At 41.2% G+C, this 23,354-nt stretch overlaps 1 protein-coding gene across 1 annotated transcript; it reads right to left on the bottom strand.

Moving 5' to 3' along the window:
- Window positions 1-585: 585 nt before the first annotated feature.
- On the bottom strand, window positions 586-1,005 carry LOC138906286 (uncharacterized). Its single transcript, XM_070194821.1, has one exon. The coding sequence runs from the start codon at window positions 1,003-1,005 to the stop codon at window positions 586-588; it is 420 nt and encodes a 139-aa protein (XP_070050922.1).
- Between the last annotated feature and the right edge of the window lie 22,349 nt (window positions 1,006-23,354).

Below are 23,354 nucleotides of genomic sequence, written 5' to 3'. Positions count from 1 at the left end.
TTAGCCCAACTTGGTAACCAATTCTTCCCTTGAACAAAATTTTTGTTCTTTTGACTGGCCCTTTCTTTTGCGTTACATTCACTTTTATAGTGACCAGTCTTACCACAGTGAGTACAAATCTTGTTCTCAGGAAGAATGAGGTACTTGCTTTTAGGATCCCACTTAGGTAGCCGATTCCCAAAGCCAAGTCCTCTTCTATTGCTACTGTGATGTTCCTGTAGCCATGACAAAGCATCAGATGACATGTTCTATTTACTAATTCTGTCTAGTTCATGCTTGACCTTGCCTAGATCCTCCTTTAGCACTCTTACCTGCTCATGCTTCCTATACAACTCATCTTTTAGTTTGCCTACATTTTCTTCTAAAGTGAGTTGTCTGCAATCAGCTGTCTTCTTACTGGTTCCTAGTTTCGGTTTTAGATTTTCAGATTTTTAACTCAAGAACATTTGCTTCAAATGTATGAACCTAGTTCTTCAGAGCAGTATTTTCACTCACAGTCTCACTAACTCTGAGTTTCAGGTTCTTACACTTTGCTTTTAAAATCACACAATCCTTAGACAGTTGTTCTTTTTCTTTATTTATTACCTAAGATTCATCAATGAAATCTAGCAATAATTCAGAGAGTTTTTCTTTAGACAAAAACTTAATCTTGTCTTTGAGATGAATTATACTTATCTCAGATTGCTCATGAGATTCCCCATCTGATTCTCCAATTGCCATAAGTGCTTGTTCATCTCCATCTTCATCATCTGATTCCTCATCTGAACTTTCTCCCCAAGCAGCAACCATAGCCTTTGTTGATCCTTTGTTCTTCTTGGGATGAACCCATTCCTTCTTCATGTTCCTTCGTTCAGATATTTCCTTCTTCCATTCAATTTTCCATTGAGGGCAGTTCTTGATGTGATGATCAGTCTTCCCACACTTATAGCAGCCCTCATTGGTCGTTTTTTCAGGAACCCTTGCTTTGTTGTAATTTCCACCTCTTGAAGAACCTTTTCCTCTCATAAGGTATTTCTTGCAATTCCTTGGTGATCATAGCCATTTCATCTTCCTCTAGATCAGCACCTTCAGTGATTCTGAGTGCCAGGCTCCTTTTCTTCTTGGGCACATCCATCTTCATGGTCTGCCTTCTAAGTTCATACGCAGTGAGATTTCCAATCAGCTCATCCAGTTAAAGAGTTGCAATGTTCTTAGATTCCTGAATTGCAGTGATTTTGCTTTCCCAAGAAATTGGTAGAACCCTAGTCAGAATCTTCTCAACTTTGTCTTCTTCAAGAAGAGTCCTTCCAAGAGACTTCGGTTCATTAGTCAGTGTGGTGAACCTTGTATACATCTCTTGGATAGTCTCTCCTTCCTTCATAGAGAAATTCTCATATTGAGAATATAGTAAAGTACCTCTGGACCTCTTCACCTGAGCAGTTCCTTCATGATCCACTTGCAAGGTGTCCCAAATTTCCTTAGCAGTAGTATAGCTTTGAATTTTGCTGTACTCGTCTGGACCAAGTCCACACACAAGTCATTTCTTGGCCTTAGCATTCTTCTCCCACTTTCTCAAGTCCTCAATAGTGCAGTCAGCTCTTGTCTTTGGCACATCTACTCCTTCAACATTCTTCTTCATGATAGCCAAAGGACCATCAGTAACAATATCCCATAGCTCGTAGTCTTCTCCAATTATGTGGTCTCTCATTTTGTTCTTCCACTAGGAGTAGTACTGGCCATTGAAGAGTAAAGGCCTAACAGTTGATTGTCCTTCCCAGTACCCAGGTGGTGCAGTCATCTTGATCTTCTCCTAAGGTGTTAGCCTCTTCAAGAATAACCCGCTCTGATACTAATTGATGTTTTAACTTCAATACCACACAGTGAGTGATTTATTTGGTGTCCAATTTTTGCGTGCATAGATTATAGAATGACCTGGTTCTTCTATGTGTTCTTTATACTACTGTTGCGGAATAATAAATGCAAAAATTAAAGAACACAAGTATTTTACGTGGAAAACACCAGGCGCAAAAGGTGAAAAAATCACGACCTACTTCCCAGTAGGATTTTCCCAAACTCTCCACTAAATCACTAAGCCAAAACCTGCATTTACAAAATACTTTTGTAAACTTAGGATTAACTCTAATCCCGTTGTGGCAACCAGCCTCTAACTGCTGCGACAACTTCAAGTTAACTCTAACTTGAATACTCTGAGTACCTATTACAATTGCCTCTAGATAAAGCTGAAAGGTACAATATGAAAACACCTACTACAATTGAACTAGAATAAAAGACAGACAATTGGAACTGGTTCTTCTATCTGGTTCATGTAGCTTCAGGTTCGCACACTTGAATCACACACGAACTGCTTGCAAAATGCCTTTATATTTTGCTCTCAATTCACGTTTAACTTCTGCTTTTGTGCGTCACATGTATAATGAGAACATCCTGCGATTTATAGAGTTAGTAGAGTAGAAAATAACCAGAGTTCTAATGCTACTCTTTCTTGGTGGAAGAGTTCTAGTTAATCTCAACTCCTAACTTCTTAATTATCTTGGATAATGTTCTCGTTGAGTAAGAAGTCCTTCTCCTTATTAATTATGCAATCTTTTCGATCAGGAGATATCTATTATTATGCCAGATTTCATTTATCTCCTGCATGTGCATCTCACGTGCTTTGAATCTGCCCGTGTCTATGCCTACCAGTGATAGACCTGGTTCATCCCTAAGTTCCTTTGTCAATCTTCAAAACTATCCTTTACTTGGGTTAACACTCTGTCTATCCATTCCTTTTCTCTAACACTCAGCTTTTTAGTTACAAAATTTATCCTCCTCAATCTGCATTCTTGTTTGATCTGCTTTATCACATATCCTGTAGTTGGTAATCTGTACTCCCACACTGCATTGTTGCGAGCCTTCCATATCCAGTAGACAAGTGCTGCTACTATAGCCAGCACCACTTCTCTGCATCTCTTCCCCTTAGTGATTCTGGCCATTTTTCTCCAGATATTTTTATGGTTAATTAATACGTACATTAATGGGGTGAAAGGCAAAGATATTATTTCTTGATTTTTCATGAAATTACCTTTTGTTTAGTGGGTAAATACTTTTGGAGACTAGAAACCATTATAATAATAATTTTTTCAAAACTTTAATGACGTGTAAAGTCAATGCTACTGATACAAGAGATGTGAAGGAATTTTTTTAAAAAAAGGAATAGTTTATAAAAGAAGCTTTTATGCATGTAGAGGAATATAGAATAAAGAAAAGTTTATATGTTATATAATTAATTCATAGTAAAATGTTACGACGAGTTCATATACACATATCCTGAATTCCATGTATACAAGTTACATCCTTTTGATATATTTAGAGTTGTGCTAGTCTGGGGCGGGCTAGAGTATTAGGTATGAGTTCGCACGAGCTCAATAACAATTGTTTATATTTTATATTTATATTAAGAAATATATATATATATATATATATATATATATATATATATATATATATAAAATACCAAACTGCAAGCTCAATAACAAAAAACGAGCTAGAAATTCAACAGTAAGTTCTGAACATATAAATTTCAATTCTTACTTCGCCTTTGGTTCTGGTATTGGTAGAGAACTTGAGAGGATCCTTAGATGATGGGGAAAATATGATCCTTAGCTTATCCATTTTGATCTACGAGATTCAATATTCTTGGTTCACCATGCAGGGATGTGTCTCAATTGAAACCAAGTTGAGTAGTCTTAGAAAGTTAAAATTAATGTCTCTTCTTCTTGTTTCCTTTTTTTCTTTTTCTCTTCTTCTTCTGATCCTTCAATAGTAACTAAGTAGGTGTTTGGACATAAATTTTAAGTTTTTTTTTCAAATTTGGAATTTTACTAAAATTTGATTTGAAGATAAAGTTGTGTCTGGTTATAAGTTTTGCAACATATTTGGATGTACTTTTTTCAAAACTCTCACGACCCAAAATCCGCTAATCGCGATGGCACCTAACCCAACCCGCTAGATAAGTCAACTCATAACTGTCCAATTTCAATAATAGTGATAAGACAATCAAACAAAGGAATTTTCTGAATCTTAAATCTTTCCCAAGGACTGGTAGTACAAATCATGAGCTTCTAAGAATAGAATTTACAAAGCTGATATAAGGTAAATACATCTTCTGTTTGAAAAGTACATAAACAGAGTTTTTATAAATCTAAGGCTACCATGAACAAGAGGCACCTATAATAGGAATGCAAGTACATCTTCAAATCCGACAACCATCGAGCACAGCAATAACAGCAGCCAACATCTGCACGCAATGTGCAGATGTGTAGTATCAGTACAACCGATCACATGTACTGAGTAAGTAACAAACCTAACCTTAGGTTGAAAGCAGTGACGAGCTGGAATATAGGTCGGGTCCAACACCAATAATGCTCAGCTTTTTCACAGTTTTCCCAAAATAGTTCCACTTTTCAAGAATATCAGTGAAAACTTAAATCCTTTACCGAAATCGTCGTAAAATATGAGATAATTTGAAAACCGTAAATTTTTCATAAAATCCTTTCCACAATAAATTAGTTGTTTCGTTTTCTTTCCAGATAGCAAGTGTGAAATACACCTCTATGCCCACATATCAATGTGTATAAAAATTCATGAATGATGTGATACCGTACAACATGAGAAAAAATACATCTTTATGCCTATATGTCATGTGTGCTTGCCAATGCCATGTATCTCAGAGATGAATCATATACTCACACTCTCAGAGTACTCAATCTCACTATCTCACACTTTCCACTCATCATGCTCAACCACTCGGTACTGCATATGGCCTATACGGCCCGGGAAATCCATCCCAGAACATATACAACACTGACTATAAGTTACCCAGTACCGAGAAAAAAAAGGCAATCCAACCATGTGGAGAAATCCATCTCCAGGTATCAAGTACTTCGGACAAATCCATGTCTAGGGAAATCCATCCCTCAATAATATCATCTGCGCTCACTAGGGGTGTGTACAGACTTCGGAGGGGCTCCTACAACCAAAGCGTTATTATAATCATCAATATAACTGCTGCGGCATACAGCCCGATCCCATAATTGTCACTCATAAACAGGCTCTCAGCCTCTCTCAGTCATCACTCTCTCCAGTGTCACTCATGGGCTCACAATGTCATGAAACTAGCCCGATAATAATGATATGATGTATCAATACACAACAACTGAGACTGAGATATGATATGAATGCATGAATTTGACTGAGTACGAAATATCAATGAGTGAGATGACAGTAAGAAGCGACCACTATGGGTCCTAACAATATCAGCATAAGGCCTAAACAAGATAGCTAGCATGATTCACAGTTCAGTTACTTAATCACGTGGTGAAAACACAGATATCAACAAAATAGGGCCACTAAACAGTGCCATGAAAACAAAGAAGTCACAATTCACCGGGTACACGCCCACACGCCCATCACCTAGCATGTGCGTAATCTCATCATCAATCACATAGCACGTAACTCGGGGTTTCATACCCTCATCACTAAGTTTAGAAGAGTTATTTACCTCGAACAAGCCAATTCTAATACCGAGCAAGCCAAGCGATACTCCAAAAATGCCATCCCGCGTGTTCCGACCTCCGAACAGCTCGAAACTAACCAAAAATAACTCAAATACATCAAACAATGCTAAAGGAACCAATCCCACTCGAAAAAGGTCGAATATTTAATTAAAAGCCCAAAATCGGCTAAAAAGTCCAACCCGGGCCCACACCTCAAAACCTGACAAAACTCATAAAATCCGATAACCCATTCAATTGCGAGTCCAACCATACTAGTTTCACTCAAATCCGACTCCGAATCGATGTTCAAAACTCAAAATTCACTTTATGAAATTTTAGACAAAACCCCTAAATTTTACTTTAAAATCATCAATCAAATGCTAAAAACGAAGATGGATTCATAAAATATAACCAAAATCAAGTATAGAACACTTACCCCAATTCATATGGTGAAAATCTCCTCCAAAACATTGTCCAAATCCGAGCTCCCCAACTCAAAATATGACCAAATGAACAAACCTTCGATATTAAGTACTTTTGCCCAGCTGTTCTACCTCGTTTTGCGTACCAAATGATTCCAAAACTTACTTTTGATACCTCCAACGGATTCCTTGTAACATTTCAGTGAAGATAGGCTTTTTAATCACTCCATTTGACCTTATAATGAAGGAGATATGTTGGTTTCAATATTTGGAAATAGTGCAGATTTTTAAATACGAAGTGAGTGGCAATTTCGTAATTAATCTGAAAAAAAATTTGACAACCCAATTCTTAGTAAAATGATCATAAACTCCTCATACGATGTCCAAATTCGACGATTCTTTTTGCTATGGATCCATAATTATGATACGGATCCAATGCTTCAACCAAAACAGAAATCGGAGCTCATTTGTTCAATATGGTACCATTTATGCTTGAAGAAACGACGTCGAAACATAAGAAAAACGAGCGCAACGCAACCCAATTTTATCCAAAACTCACCCGAGCCCCTCGGGACCCCGTACGAACATACTAACAAGTCTTATAACATAACACAAACTTACTTGAGGCCTCAAATCACGCATAACAATATCGAAACGATGAAACACACCTCAAACCAAACTTAATGAACTTTCGAACTTTCGACTTCCAAAAACACGCGCCGAAACATATCAAATCAACTTAGAATGAACTCAAATTTTGTACACAAGTCCTAATACCTCATACGGAGCTACTCGTGCTCCCAAACTACCAAGATAAGTGAAAATGCTCAAAACGACCGTTCGGGTCGTTGCATTCTCCCCCACTTAAACATACGTTTGTCCTCGAACGTGCCAAGAGTTATTTCCAAGGCCATCAAACCGCCGTATAACTTTGCCATGCACATACTCGGGGCTGATCCCACATCAACCTATTTCAACTAGGCCCAACCACACCACACAACTGAATATCATTACTCCATCCTTAGTCAGTAAACCACAGTATCCAATTTCTAACTTTCGGAATTACTACAAGACTCGAACTTCGCATATACACACTGTATAAGTCTGAACAAGCTGTATCAAGCCATAACCATGACCCACGACACAATCACATGATATACCACACAACTCAAATTCTCATAGCGATAACTTTCGACCGCAATAGCTTCTCGATAACCAACTCGACACCGGTAACGAACCTCATATCAACTAAAATCTTGTTCTGAACCTTTGTACACTGCCAATGATGAAAGAAACATGCAGAAACTCGTAACCACTTTTCAAACCAACAATTCATGGAACTCTCCCTCCTTCAACAAGAACTATAGCCAATTTCTAAGCTGACTTCCGATATTATCCTTCCAACTATGTTGTAATCAATTACGATAGTATCCATTCTAGGTCCAATGACCTCATCTCATCCAACACAATCATTCTAGTGACATGCAACATCAACACAATCTAAAGCCATAACCCGTGCAATCCGTGCACCAATAAGCAACAATCCAAATGTACTCAAATCATGAAAAAATGACACAAACGAGAGAATTGTCCCACAAGCTTAACAAGTATTGCAACAACGAAATACTAAAAATCCATCAAACCCCGTAGGACCATCATACGAATCTAACACAAAGGTTCATACCTCAACATAATTTCGCTACAATGTGTGCCCCATCCAAACACTGATCCATGGCATATACCTCAAGCCACCTTGCTCAAAATCAATAACCACGCGCAATTCGATATCAAGTACTCAAAGTGCATTACCATAACCACGGATAGGAAAATGACACAGTGCCATACAAACCCCAAAAGAGCATAACCAATACGCCATCAATCATGCAATACTCAAATACTCATCTAGCTCAAATTTCGTTATAAGGTCCCAATAGAACCGCACCATGTGTGCTTATAACCCACAATTCATAACTCCTCGTAGCATAGAAGAGTAACCCACAGATCATTTCAGAACACGAATAAGCTCAACAATAACCGAATGGAACATCCCTCAGCAATAACAGTATGGAGCCAACCAATCCGACTCGGTGTAGAATACACATCCTAATTGGGCCTACCAATGGACCCCAAATCAGCTCTAGTCACCCACTGATAGATAAATAACCCCCTGATGTTCCACAATGGCTGAGTCATAACACATACTATCATCTGGCTAGCTTCTGCCATGACTTCACAGTCTATAACCATGATACAATCTGCTCCTGAGAACTCCCAGTCTCCAAATCCATAGAATACACGAATCACCATAATCCCATCTCCACCGCCCGAATGTCTAACACATCTCTCATACATGATCATCCCACGAGGAATACTTCTATAATTCTTCTGTGCCACATAGCAAAATTTGAATATCAGCAGTCGATCAACCAGGAGTGCCACAATACCAATGAAGTATCCATAAATCAAAACACACTGCCTCTTCTGAAATGTATACTTTCATCCAGCCATACTAAATAGTAATATCATTCACCTAGTCATCTGAGGCCATCCATGCTGCCTAAGAATACACCGTGACCTTGCTCATGCAAATCTCAATCCCATACAACACACTGCATATACCATGCCATCGTATGAAAAGTACAAAAATCTCATAATCCACTCCGAGTCACAGTAAACTACATACTCAACCAGTTAGAAACCTTCCATTTGATCTCATCCAGGAGAAAATCCCTATTCGCAACATGTTCCACACACCGGTAGGAAATATACACCTTGAACCATGGTAGTAACCATTGAAAACTCTTCGAAACTCATTTGCACATAATCAAGTCATCATAACTAAATCTCTCTATCTCAACCAGGCCACGCAGGCTGCCAAAACCCAAGAGCATTGCCACGAAGCAACTGTAGAAACCCACCACATCATAAGCACCCAATGAACCAATTATATCCATTACTGTGCTGATCTAACCTACTAACAAGCTGTCATAATTTTCCGAGTCCTTCCTGAATTGCCTTTCAAATTGATACTTCTCCTTGCTAGAACACTACGATCCTTAACCAAACATGCCCTACGAACTCTAGCATGGAACCACACCACCCTAAGGCTCATAAGCCGCTGAATTCCCTCTTAAGCACCCCAAAAGTACCACAACTAAGATACCCACTCTGAAGAGACCTTCCGTGAATCTAAAGCCGCTTCTTTCCCCTTTCCTGATACTGAAATGTATAATCCATAATGATATAGAAATGCCACAAGTCTTGACACTCTCCAATATAAATCTCAGTTTCTAGCCAAATACATATCCTGAAGATTCCCAATTGTTACATATAAATCTTGAATCTATTAGAACCATTCTCGGGAGTCATCCACTCTACTCAAATCTCAATTAAACTGATCAAACAGACCGAACGACCTGTGCCCCATTTGCACACCAACACCCTAAGAGGTAATCCACACTTCTAAGCAACCGAGTGAATTCCCTACTCCATGCACACTACATTCTTTATGGATAAAAACTCAATCATTCAGTGTTTACCATATACCCATAAACATAATACAACCCGTATCCAGAAATTCCTTTACTCGAGTCTTCCTCGAACTCAACCTTTGCCAGTCATAACTGATTCACCAGTATACCTCAAACTAAAACCAATACAGCACATAACGGTGCAATAAACTTATCCATAGTAGACTCCCCCACTTGGCTCCAAGCCATAGATCAAAGCATACAATAACTCACAATGCCCATATTCTGTTGCTGCAAAAATCTCGCACTGAACTTTAACTAAATTCTTCATAAGTTCATGTAACACAAACCATCTAATATCTCAAATCATCTGTAAATCTCGCATTCATCCTCGTAATAGCCAAGCCAACTTCCACAAGCGATCCAAACTCAAATTGCTCTATATATAATTCACTGGTACAAGAGAACTCGCTACAAAACAACATAGGGATCACTCAAACCTCAGGACACCCCGCAGGAGATAACCCACATGCTTCGGCTCAAACTAACATCTCTTTATACCCTTCCACAATCATAACTATTACGCAATCACTTAATCTTCCCGAGTCTGAACTCATATCACCGCATGAAAATCTACTTCACTCCTCAACTAAAAAACATGAAAGGATCCTTCAACATACCCATAACTCAAGACTATACATCAAATCAAGACGAAAATCAAGCACCAAATTTACATCTCAATCAAACTCTTTTCGTCACATTCGAACGATTTGAACACTTTCCACAGTCACATCATACTGGCCACATAGTCATACAATCACAAATCCCACTAATGGGGACACCACCAGACATATAAGTCCCAAAATCTCGTGCTCACATAATCAAAATCTCCATGCTCAAACTACAGTCAAAACCCAGCCTCAAGTACTTCAAACTGGCCCATCATCAGCACGCCAAAATCATATTTCTCACCTCAACCATGGAATCACAAGCCGTCGATGCACAGCTAATACCGAGCGCTCACATGCGCATACAAATGCGTGGAAGGAATTCAAAGAGTTATGCTTCAAGCTGAATCAATGTCGCACGATAAGGAAAGAAAGATGGGAAGTATATCCTAAATGTCCTGTAGCCTCTCGAAGATCGGTATGGACGTCATCATACCGATCCGCAAGACTCTACTAGAAACTTGCTCTTGACTTGTAGAACCTATGAACCTAGAGTTCTGATACCAATCTGTCATGACCCAAAATCCGCTAGTCGCGATGGCACCTAACCCAACCCACTAGGTAAGCCAACTCATAACTGTCCAATTTCAATAATAGTGATAAGACAATCAAACAAAGGAATTTTCTGAATCTTAAACATTTTCCAAGGACTGGTAGTACAAATCATGAGCTTCTAAAAATAAAATTTACAAAGCTGATATGAAGTAAATACATCTTCTGTTTGAAAAGTACATAAATAGAGTTTTTATAAATCTAAGGCTACCATGAACAAGAGGCACCTACAATAGGAACGCAGGTACATCTTCAAATCCGGCAACCATCGAGCACAACAACAACAACAGCCAACATTTGCACGCAATGTGCAGAAGTGTAGTATCAGTACAACCGACCCCATGTACCGAGTAAGTAATAAACCTAACCTTAGGTTGAAAGTAGTGACGAACTGGAACATAGGTCGGGTCCAACACCAATAACCAATAGCAGTTCATAACAACATAGAGCATATAAATAAGAAAGTAACTCAGAGATAAAAATGCTGAGCTTTTTCACAGTTTTTCGAAAATAGTTCCACTTTTCAAGAATATCAGTGAAAACTTAAATACATTACGGAAATTATCGTAAAATATGAGACAATTTGAAAACCGTAAATTTTTCCAAAAATCCTTTCCACAACAAATTAGATGTTTCATTTTCTTTCCAGATAGCAAGTGTTAAATACCTCTCTATGCCCACATATCAATGTGTGTAAAAATTCATGAATGACGTAATACCGTACAACATGAGGAAAAATGCATCTCTAAGCCTGTATGTCATGTGTGCATGCCAATTCCATGTATCTCAGAGATAAATCATTGTCACGACCCAAAATTTCCCACCGACGGGACCGTGATGGGGCCTAACATTTCACTTGCCAGGCAAGCCAACATTAGAGAATCATTAAACCAATTCCTTATTTCCATTTGGTAAATAACAATAATTAACTACAATAAAATATAATAAGTGAGGAATATCATAAAATTGTATTAATTACTACTACCCGGATCTGGAGTCACAATTCACGAGCATTCTAGAATTTACTACAAGTAATATTCTGAAAGAAATACAACTGTCTGAATGAAAGAAAATAGTAGCACATAAAAGATAGAGGGGGACTTCAAGGTCTGTGAACGCTGACAGATCTACCTTGAGTCTCCGGGCAGCGGACCAGTAGCAAATCTCGATCAACCTGAGCCGGTATCAAAATCTGCACAGAAAGTGCAGAGTGCAGCATCAGTACAACCGACCCTATGTACTGGTAAGTGTCGACCCTAACCTCGACGAAATAGTGACGAGGCTAAGGCAAGGCACCTACAAATCAACCTGTACAATTTAACAGTGTATACGCAAATAACAGGAATGAAGAACTAAACAGGAAATGTCGAGAGGGGAAACATACTGAGGGGAATACAAGATAAAGAACTATAACAGAATGATCACCGGAGCAGTCAATATACCATGAATCAACAGGAATAGTGAATACAGTTAGAAAAAATGCACGACATCACCCTTCGTGCTTTTACTCTCAATCTCACCATAAATTTAATAGAAACGGCACGGCATCACCCTTCGTGCTTTTACTCTCATATCATGGCACGACATCACCCTTCGTGCATTAACACTCACAATATGGCGCGATATCACCCTTCGTGCATTAACACTCACAATATGGCACGGCATCACCCTTCGTGCATTAACACTCTCCCTTACCATGATGCAATGCATAAATAACAACAGGGAGATAGAATAATAAGTACAAACCTTGCTTCATTATTTGGTTCCATAATATCAATCTCAACTTTGAAATAAATTCTCCAATGTCACTAGAAAATCCGTAAACACGATAAGAACGATAAATTGAATAATACTAGCATAACACGTAGCAATTTGACATAGGAAAAGACAATATAAGAAAAACAGAGAAACATGGAAATACAGGTAAATTTGGCGGAGCATAAGTACTCGTCACCTCACATATACGCCGCTCACATGGATTTCACTTAGCAAGTAATCTAAGGTTCCTAATTCCCTCAAGTCAGGGTTAGACACAACACTTAGCTCGCTCCGAAGGCCACTTAATTCTTAATCACATCTTTTTCTTAGGAATTCACCTCCAAACCACTCGTATCTATTCAAAAATGACTCAATAATATCAAATATTGCTAAAGGAATCAATTATATTGCATAAATTAAATTTTCTAATTTTTTTCTCCAAAAAGTCGAAAAATCGACCCCGGACCCGCTTGGTCAAAACCCGAGGTTCGGACAAAAATCATTTTACCCATTCACCCCCAAGCCCGAATATGTAATTAGTTTTGGAATCCATTCTCAAATTGAGGTCTAAATCCCCAAATTCCCGAAATCCCTATTTTCTACCCTAACCCCTAATTCTACCATGAAAACTCTAGATTTTAGGTTGAAAATTCAAGAAATGAAATGGGTAATTGAAAAAAAATGGTTTAGAATCACTTACCAACAATTTTGGGAAGGAATGACTCTTGAAATATCACCCCTCACCGTTTGGTTTTTGAGAAAAATGAGTTTTTTTGGGCAAAAATCCCGTTTTGGATTCTGTTAAGTGCTGGGCGACAGTGTTCATCGCGTTCGCGAGAGCACTATCGTGTTCGCGAATTGTATAGCCTGCCAAGCCTTCACGTTCGCGAGGCAGTGCTCGCGTTCACGTAGGCTACCCTTCCCTGGTCTTCGCGTTCGCGAGACATTGCTCGTGTTCGCGATGAAGAAAAGGCTGACTCCCCCTCCCTAGTGCCTAACTCTACGTGTTCGCGATGGGCTTGTCGCGTTCGCGAATGGTAACGCCCCCATCGCTTCGCGTTCGCGACCAAGCCTTCGTATTCGCGAAGAAGAAATCCTCAGCTGCCCAGTTTACTCTTCGCGTTCACGAGAGTACCTTCGTGAACGCGAAGAAGGACATGCCAGAACACAGATTCTGCAGAAAAACCAGATTTCCAAAGTCCAAAACATCCCGTGGCCTATCCGAAACTCACCCGAGCCCTCGGGGCTCCAAACCAAACATGCACACAAGTCTAAAAATATCATACGGACCTGTTCGCGTGATCAAATCACCAAAATAACACCCGGAACTCTAAATTTAGCACCAATTCAAATGAAATTCTCAAGAACACTTTAAAATTTCTATTTTCTCAACTGGACGACTGGATCACGTCAAATCAACTCCGTTTCTCACCAAATTTCACAGACATGTTTTAAATATCATAATGAACCTGTACCGGGATCCGGAACCAAAATACGGACCCGATACTAACAATGCCAAATATCAATCAATTCTTAAAAACAAATAATTTCCAAACTTTAAATTTTCATCAAAAATTCATAACTCAAGCTAGGGACCTCCAAATTCGATTCCTGGCATACGCCCAGGTCCCATAATTCGACACGGACCTACCGGGAACGTCAAAGCACGTATCCGGGCCCGTTTACCAAAAATGTTGACCCCAACTAAAATCAACTTTTAAGGCAAAAATTCTTATTTTCATTAGTTTTCAACATAAAAGCTTTTCGGAAACATGCCCGGACTATGCACGCAAATCGAGGAGGGTAAAAATGCAATTTTTAAGGCTTAAGAGCGCAGATTCAAGTTCTAAAATATAAGATGACCTTTTGGGTCTTCACATTCTCCACCTCTAAAACAACCGTTCGTCCTCGAACGGATATAGAAAAATACCTGAGCTGGAGAAAAGGTAGGGATATCTACTCCGCATATAGGACTCGCACTCCCAAGTAGCTGCCTCAATAGGCTGACCTCTCCACTGCACTCGAACTGGAGGGTAGCTCTTTGATCTCAACTGACAAACTTGCCGGGCTAGAATTGCCACCGGCTCCTCCTCGTAAGTCAAATCCTTGTCCAACTAGACAGAGCTGAAATCTAACACATGGGACGGATCGCCGTGATACATTCGAAGCACGGACACATGAAATACCGGATGAACAATTGATAAACTAGGTGGCAACGCAAGCCTGTAAGCCACCTCTCCTACTCTCTCTAGAATCTCAAAAGATCCGATATACCTAGGGCTCAACTTGCCCTTCTTTTCGAACCTCATTACACCCTTCATGGGTGATACCCAAAGTAACACTCTCTCTTCGACCATGAGTGTAATATCACGAACTCTACGGTCGGCATAACTCTTCTGCCTGGACTGAGCTGTGCGAAGTCAATCCTGAATAATCTTGACCTTATCCAAGGCATCCTATACTAAATCTGTACCCAATAACCGAGCCTCCCCCGGCTCAAACCACCCAACTGACGACCTACACTATCTACCATATAATGCCTTATAGGGAGCCATCTGAATGCTCGACTGGTAGCTGTTATTGTAGGCAAACTCCGCTAACGGCAAAAACTGATCCCAGGAACCTCCAAAGTCAATAACACAGGCGCGAAGCATATCTTCCAAGATTTGAATAATACGCTTGGGCTACCCATTCGTCTGAGGATGAAATGTTGTGCTCAACTCAACCCGCATACCCAACTCACGCTGAACTGCCCTCCAAATTGCGTGAAGATGGGAACACCGTGAAGACGGACGATCTCACGAATATAAATCTCTGCTAACCGCTCCGAGGAATAGGTAACTGCCACAGGAATGAAATGCGCTGACTTAGTCAGCCTGTCCACAATGACCCAAATTGCATCGAACTTCCTCTGAGTTCGTGGGAGTCCAACAACAAAGTCCATAGTGATACGCTCCCACTTCCACTCAGGAATATCTAACCTCTGAAGTAAACCACCAGGTCTCTAATTCTCACACTTTACCTGCTGACAATTTAGGCACCGGGCTACATAGAAAACTATGTACTTCTTCATTCGCCTCCACTAACAATGCTGCCTCAAGTCCTGATACATCTTGGCGGTGCACAGATGAATAGAATACCGGGAACTATGGGACTCCTCAAAGATCAACTCACGAAGTCCATCCACATTAGGCACACAAATAGGACCTTGCATCCTCAAAACTCCGTCATCTCCAACAGTAACCTGCTTGGCACCACCGTGCCGCACTGTGTCTCTAAGTATAAGTAAATGAGGATTGTCATCCTGCCGATCTTTGATGCGCTCAAATAAAGAAGACCGAGCAACTGTACAAGCTAGAACATGGCTGGGCTCAGAAACATCTAACCTCACGAACTGGTTGGCCAAGGCCTGAACATCCAATGCAACAGTCTCTCACTAACTGGAATATATGTAAGGCTACCCATACTGACTGACTTTCTACTCAAAGCATCGGCCACCACATTGGCCTTCCCGGGATGATACAATATGGTGATATCATAGTCTTTCAATAGCTCCAGCCACCTCCTCTGCCTCAAATTGAGTTCCTTCTGCTTGAACAAATACCGCAAGCTCCGATGATCAGTGAATACCTCACATGGCACGCCGTAAAGATAGTGCCTCCAAATCTTCAGTGCGTGAACAATGGCTGCCAGCTCTATATCATGAACAGGGTAATTCTTATCGTGAACCTTGAGCTGCCATGAAGAATATGCAATAACCTTGCCACCCTGCATCAATACCGTACCCAGACCAATACGAGATGTGTCACAATATACTGTATAAGATCCTGAACCTATGAGTAACACCAATACTGGTGCTGTAGTCAAAGCTATCTTGAGCTTCTGAAAGCTCACTTCACATTCGTGTGACCACCTGAACGAGGCACCCTTCTGGGTCAATCTGGTCAACGAGGCTGCTATGGATGAAAACCCCTCCACAAATCGACGATAATAGCCCGCCAAACCCAGGAAACTATGGATCTTTGTAGTTGATGTGGGTCTAGGCCAATTCTGGACTGCATCAATCTTCTTGGGATCCACCTAAATACCCTCTGCTGATACAACATGATCCAAGAAAGCAACTGAACTCAACCAAAACTCACATTTTGAGAACTTAGCATATAACTGGCTGTCTTTCAGAGTCTGAAGAACATTCCGAAGGTGCTGCTCATGCTCCTCTCGACTGTGGGAGTAGATCAAGATATCATCAATAAACACAACCACAAAGGAATCCAAATAGGGTTTGAATACCCGGTTCATCAAATCCATGAATGCTGCTGGGGCATTTGTCAGCCCAAATGACATCACTAGAAATTCATAATGCCCATACCGAGTTTGAAAAGCTGTCTTAGGAACATCGGATGCCCTAATCCTCAACTGATGGTAGCCAGATCTCAAATCAATCTTTGAAAACACCTTGGCACCCTGAAGCTGATCAAATAAATCATCAATCCTCGGCAATAGATATTTGTTCTTGGTGGTTACTTTGTTCAACTGCCGATAATCTATACACATCCTCATCGACCCATCTTTCTTCTTCACAAACAACATAGGTGCACCTCAGGGCGAGACACTAGGTCTAATGAAGCCCTTATCAAGCAAATCTTGCAACTACTCCTTCAATTCTTTCAACTCTGGCGGGGACATGCAATATGCCAGAATGGAAATAGGCTGAGTGCCCGGAGCCAAATCAATGCAGAAATCAATATCCCTGTCGGGTGGCATCCCCGGTAGGTCTGCAGGAAATACCTCTGGAAACTCACGAACAACCGGCACCGAATCTATGGAAGGAACCTCCGCACTAGAATTGCAGACATTAGCCAAATAAGCTAGACACCCCTTTTCGACCATATGCTGAGCCTTCACATAAGAGATAACCCTACTGGCAGAATGGCCAAGATTCCCTCTCCACTCTAATCGAGGCAACCCTTGCAAGGCTAAGGTCACCATCTTGGCATGACAATCTAATATAGCATGATAAGGTGACAGCCAATCCATACCCAGTATGACATTAAAATCAACCATGTTGAGAAGTAGAAGATCTACACGAGTCTCAAGACTCCCAATGGTGACCACACACGAACGACAAACATGATATACAACAATAGCATCTCCCAGTGGTGTGGACACATACACAAGAGCAATCAAAGAATAACGGGGCACAACCTAATAGGAAGCAAAATAGAAAGACACATAGGAGTAAGTAGATTCCGGATCAAATAGAACTGAAGCATCTCTACTGCAAACTGAAACAGTACATATGATAACAACGTCAGATGACTTAGCTTCAGGCGTGGCTGGGAAAGCATAACACCGGGACTAGGCCCCACCACCCGGAACTACGTCCCTGGGACGGCCTCTAGCTGGCTGGTCTCTACCTCTAACGGCCTAACCTCCACCTCTAACTGTCTTGCCCCTGCCTCTGGCTGCCTGACCCCTGCCTCTAGCTGGCTGAGCAGGTGGTGCAGCAACTGGTGCCGGAACCATGGCACAAGAACTCTGATGCTGTGAGCTACCAATTGCCCGAGGGCAAAATCTAGCAATGTGCCTCGGATCACCACAAGTAGAACATAACTTCGGTTGCTGTGACTGATGACCCTGATACTGACCCTGTCGACCTGAATAACCACCCTGATACCTCTGGAGTGGAGGTGCACTAATAGGAGCTGGTAGTGTACTGTAGGCTAGCTGGTCGGAATAAGGCATCTGAGGGCCACGACCACCTGAGGCACCGTGGGATGCCTGGAGTGCTGAATGAAACAACCTGGGAGGATGGCCTCTACCAAAAGTACTCCTGCCTCTAGATGAGGCACCACTGAACTCACCGGAATGACGAGGCCTCTTGTAAGACCCCTGACCTCCCTGAGTAAGAACCATCTCGACTCGTCTAGCGACATTAGCAGCCACCTGAAAAGAAATATCACTCCCAGTCTCCTTAGCCATCTGCAATCTGATAAGCTGAGTAAGTCCATCAATAAACCTCCTCACCCTCTCTCTCTCGGTGGGAAGTAGAAGAATGGCATGATGGGCCAAATCCACAAAACGGGTCTAATACTGAGTAACAGTCCTACTACCCTGCTGGAGACGCTCAAACTGACGGCGACGCTCCTCTCTCAATGTGATAGGCAGAAACTTCTCAAACTGGTCCCAAGTAAGAGCAGGCGACCCAGCTGGTCTGGTCAACAAGTAATCTCTCCACCATTTCTTGGCGGAACCAGTCATCTGAAATGCAGCAAAATTGACCCTATTGGTCTCTACTATACCGATGTTTCGTAGAACCTCGTGACAGTTGTCAAGATACTCCTGGGGGTCCTCTGAAGGAGCACCACTGAAGTGAATAGGAAAGAGCTTGGTAAACCTGTCCAATCTCCATAAAGCCTCAGAAGACATAGCTGGCCCATCTCCGACCTATGCCGCAATAACTGGTTGAACTAATCCAATTAGCTGAGTTGGTGGAGCCTGATACTAGGGAGCTATCTGCTCCGGAGTGGGAGTGGTAGGAGTCTGGGCTCCTCCTCCAGCCTGGGAGACTGCTGGTGCCATCGGAAATGTGCCAGTCTGGGTCACACTCTCCATAAGGCCCACCAAACGGACCAAAGCGTCCTGAAGTACTGGGGTAGCAATGAACCCCTCCAGAACCTGAGCTGGTCCGACAGGAACAGTCTGGGCTGGAACCTTCTCGTCAATCTCTATCTAAGGCTCCACTACTGGGGCTGCTGCTCGGGCCCTAGGCTGAGCTCTGCCCCTGCCTCGGCCTCTAGCATGGCCTCGGCCTCGACCTCTACCCCGCGTAGGAGCTCTCACTGGAGGCTCTGGCTGCTGCTCAGCTGAGGAAGCGGTACGTGTTCTCTCCATCTGCGAGAGAATAAGAGTAGAATAGTTCAATTAGTATTGAGAAAGCAAAATCGCACGACAGAGAAGAATAGAAGTGAAACTTGTTCCTAAACTTCATAGCCTCTGGAAAGATAAGCACAGACGTCTTCGTACCGATCCTCCAGACTCTACTAAGCTTGCTCGTGAATCGTGAGACCTAGGCAACCTAGTGCTTTGATACCAACTGTCACGACCCGAAATTTCCCACCGACAGGACCGTGATGGCGCCTAACATTTCACTTGCCAGGCAAGCCAACGTTAGAGAATCATTAAACCAATTCCTTATTTCCATTAAGTAAATAACAATAATTAACTAAAATAAAATATAATAAGTGCGAAATATCATAAAACTGTATTAATTACTACTACCCAGATCTGGAGTCATAATTCACGAGCATTCTAGAATTTACTACAAGTAATAGTCTGAAAGAAATACAACTGTCTGAATGAAAGAAAACAGTAGGACATAAAAGATAGACGGGGACTTCAAGGTCTGTGAATGCCGACAGATCTACCTTGAGTCTCCGGACAACGGACCAGTAGCAAATCTCGATCAACCTGAGCCGGTGTCAAAATTTGCACAGAAAGTGCAGAGTGCAGCATCAGTACAACTGACCTCATGTACTGGTAAGTGTCGAGCCTAACCTCGACGAAGTAGTGACGAGGCTAAGGCAAGGCACCTACAAATCAACCTGTACAATTTAACAGTGTATACGCAAATAACAGGAATGAAGAACTAAACAGGAAATGTCGGGAGGGGAAACATACTGAGGGCAATACAAGATAAAGAACTACAACAGAATGATCACCGGAGCAGTCAATATACCATGAATCAACAGGAATAGTGAATACAGTAAGGAAAAATGCACGGCATCACCCTTCGTGCTTTTACTCTCAATCTCACCATAAATTTAATAGAAACGGCACGACATCACCCTTCGAGCATTAACACTCACAATATGGAACGACATCACCCTTCATGCATTAATACTCACAATATGGCACGGCATCACCCTTCGTGCATTAACACTCACAATATGGTACAACATCACCCTTCGTGCATTAACACTCTCCCTTACCATAATGCAATGCATAAATAACAACAGGGAGACAGAATAACAAGTACAAACCTTGCTTCATTATTTGGTTCCATAATATCAATTTCAACTTTGAAATAAAAACTCCATTATCACTAGAAAATCCGTAAACATGATAAGAACGATAAATTGAACAATACTAGCATAACACGTAGCAATTTGACATAGAAAAAGACAATATAAGAAAAACAGAGAAACATGGAAAAACAGGTAAATTTGGCGGCGCATAAGTACTCGTCACCTTACATATACTCCGCTCACATGGATTTCACTTAACAAGTAATCTAAGGTTCCTAATTCCCTCAAGTCAGGGTTAGACACAACACTTACCTCGCTCCGAAGGCCACTTAATTCTCAATCACAGCTCTTCCTTAGGAATTCACCTCCAAACCACTCGTATCTATTCAAAAATGACTCAATAATATCAAATATTGCTAAAGGAATCAATTATATTGCATAAATTAAATTTTCCAATTTTTTTCTCCAAAAAGTCGAAAAATCGACCCCGGACCCGCTTGGTCAAAATCCAAGGTTCGGACCAAAATCTTTTTACCCATTCAACCCCGAGCCCGAATATATAATTAGTTTTGGAATCCGACCTCAAATTGAGGTCTAAATCTCCAAATTTCTGAAATCCCTATTTTCTACCCTAACTCCTAATTCTACCATGAAAACTCTAGATTTTAGGTTGAAAATTCAAGAAATGAAATGGGTAATTGAAAAAAAATAATTTAGAATCACTTACCAATAATTTGGGGAAGGAATGACTCTGAAAATTTCGTCCCTCACCGTTTGGTTTGGAGAAAAATGAGTTTTTTGGCAAAAATCCCGTTTTGGATTCTGTTAAGTGCTGGGCGACAATGTTCATCGCGTTCGCGAGAGCACTGTCGCGTTCACGAAGTGTATGGCCTGCCAAGCCTTTGCGTTCGCGAGGCAGTGCTCACGTTCGTGTAGGTTACCCTTCCCTGGTCTTCGCATTCGCGAGACATTGCTCGCGTTCGCGATGAAGAAAAGGCTGACTCCCCCTCCCCAGTGCCTAACGCTCTTCTTGCGTTCGCGAAGGGTAATGCCCCTATCGCTTCACATTCACAACCAAAACTTCGTGTTCACGAAGAAGAAATCCTCAGCTGCCCAGTTTACTCTTCGCGTTCGCGAGAGTACCTTCGCGAACGCGAAGAAGGACATGCCAGAACATAGATTCTGCAGAAAAATAAGATTTCCAAAGTCCAAAACATCCCGTGGCCTATCCGAAACTCACCCGAGCCCTCGGGGCTCCAAACCAAACATGCACACAAGTCTAAAAATATCATACGGACCTGCTCGCATGATCAAATCGCCAAAATAACACCTAGAACTCTCAAGAACACTTTAAAATTTCTATTTTCTCAACTAGACGTACGAATCACATCAAATCAACTCCGTTTCTTACCAAATTATACAGACAGGTCTTAAATATCATAATGAACCTATACCAGTCTCCGGAACCAAAATACGGACCCGATACTAACAATGCCAAATATCAATCAATTCATAAAAACAAATAATTTCCAAACTTATAATTTTCATCAAAAATTCATAACTCAAGATAGGGACCTCCAAATTCGATTCCGGTTATACGCCCAGGTCCCATAATTCGATACGGACCTACCGGGACCGTCAAAGCACGGATCCGGACTTGTTTACCAAAAATGTTGACCGAAATTAACTAAAATCAACTTTTTAAGGCAAAAATTCTTATTTTTATTAGTTTTCAACATAAAAGCATTCTGGAAACTTGCCCGGACTGCGCACGCAAATTGAGGAGGGTAAAAATGAGATTTTTAAGGCTTAAGATCGCAGATTCGAGTTCTAAAACATAAGATGACCTTTTGGGTCATCACAATCATGTACTCACACTCTTAGAGTACTCAATCTCACTGTCTCACACTTTTCAATCATCATGCTCAACCACTCGGTACTGTATATTACCCATACGGCCCAAGGAAATCCATCCCAAAACCTATACAACACTGACTATAAGTCACCCAGTACCGAGGAAAAAGGGCAATCCAACCCTGTAGAGAAATCCATCTCCAGGTATCAAGTACTTCAGACAAATCCATGTCCAGGGAAATCCATCCCTCAATATTATCATCCGCGCTCACTGGGGGTGTGTATAGACTCCGGAGGGGCTCCTACAGCCCAAGCACTATCATAATCATCAATATAACCGCTGTGGCGTGCAGCCCGATCCCGTAATTGTCACTCATAAACAGGCTCTCAGCCTCTCTCATTCATCACTCTCTCCAGTCTCACTCACGGGCTCACAATATAATGAAACTAGCCCGACAACAATGATATGATGTATCAATACACAACAACTGAGACTGAGATATGATATGAATGCATGAATATGACTGAGTACGAAATATCAATGAAATCAGTGAGATGACAGTAAGAAGCGACCACTATGGGTCCTAACAATATCAGCATAAGGCCTAAACAGGATAGCTAGCATGATTCACAGTTCAGTTACTTAATCACGTGATGAAAACACATATATCAACAAAATAGGGCCACTAAACAATGCCATGAAAACAAAGGAGTCACAATTCACCGGGTGCACGTCCTTACGCCTGTCACCTAGCATGTGCATCACCTCATCATCAATCACATAGCACGTAACTCGGGGTTTCATACTCTCGGCACTAAGTTTAGAATAGTTACTTACCACGAACAAGCTAATTCCAATACCGAGCAAGCCAAGCAATGCTCCAAAAATACCATCCCGCGTGTTCCGACCTCCGAATGACTCAAAACTAATCAAAAATAACTCAAATACATCAAAAAATGCTAAAGGAACCAATCCCAATCGAAAAAGGTCGAATCTTTAATCAAAAGC

The sequence above is a fragment of the Nicotiana tomentosiformis genome, chromosome 2, assembly GCF_000390325.3.
Source record: "Nicotiana tomentosiformis chromosome 2, ASM39032v3, whole genome shotgun sequence".
NCBI classification, from domain to species: domain Eukaryota; kingdom Viridiplantae; phylum Streptophyta; class Magnoliopsida; order Solanales; family Solanaceae; genus Nicotiana; species Nicotiana tomentosiformis.
This window is presented reverse-complemented; position numbering and strand designations above follow the sequence as displayed.

Coding starts and splice junctions, on each gene's coding strand:
- LOC138906286 (XM_070194821.1), bottom strand. CDS start 1,005: ATGAGAGGAAAAGGTTCTTCAAGAGGTGGAAATTACAACAAAGCAAGG.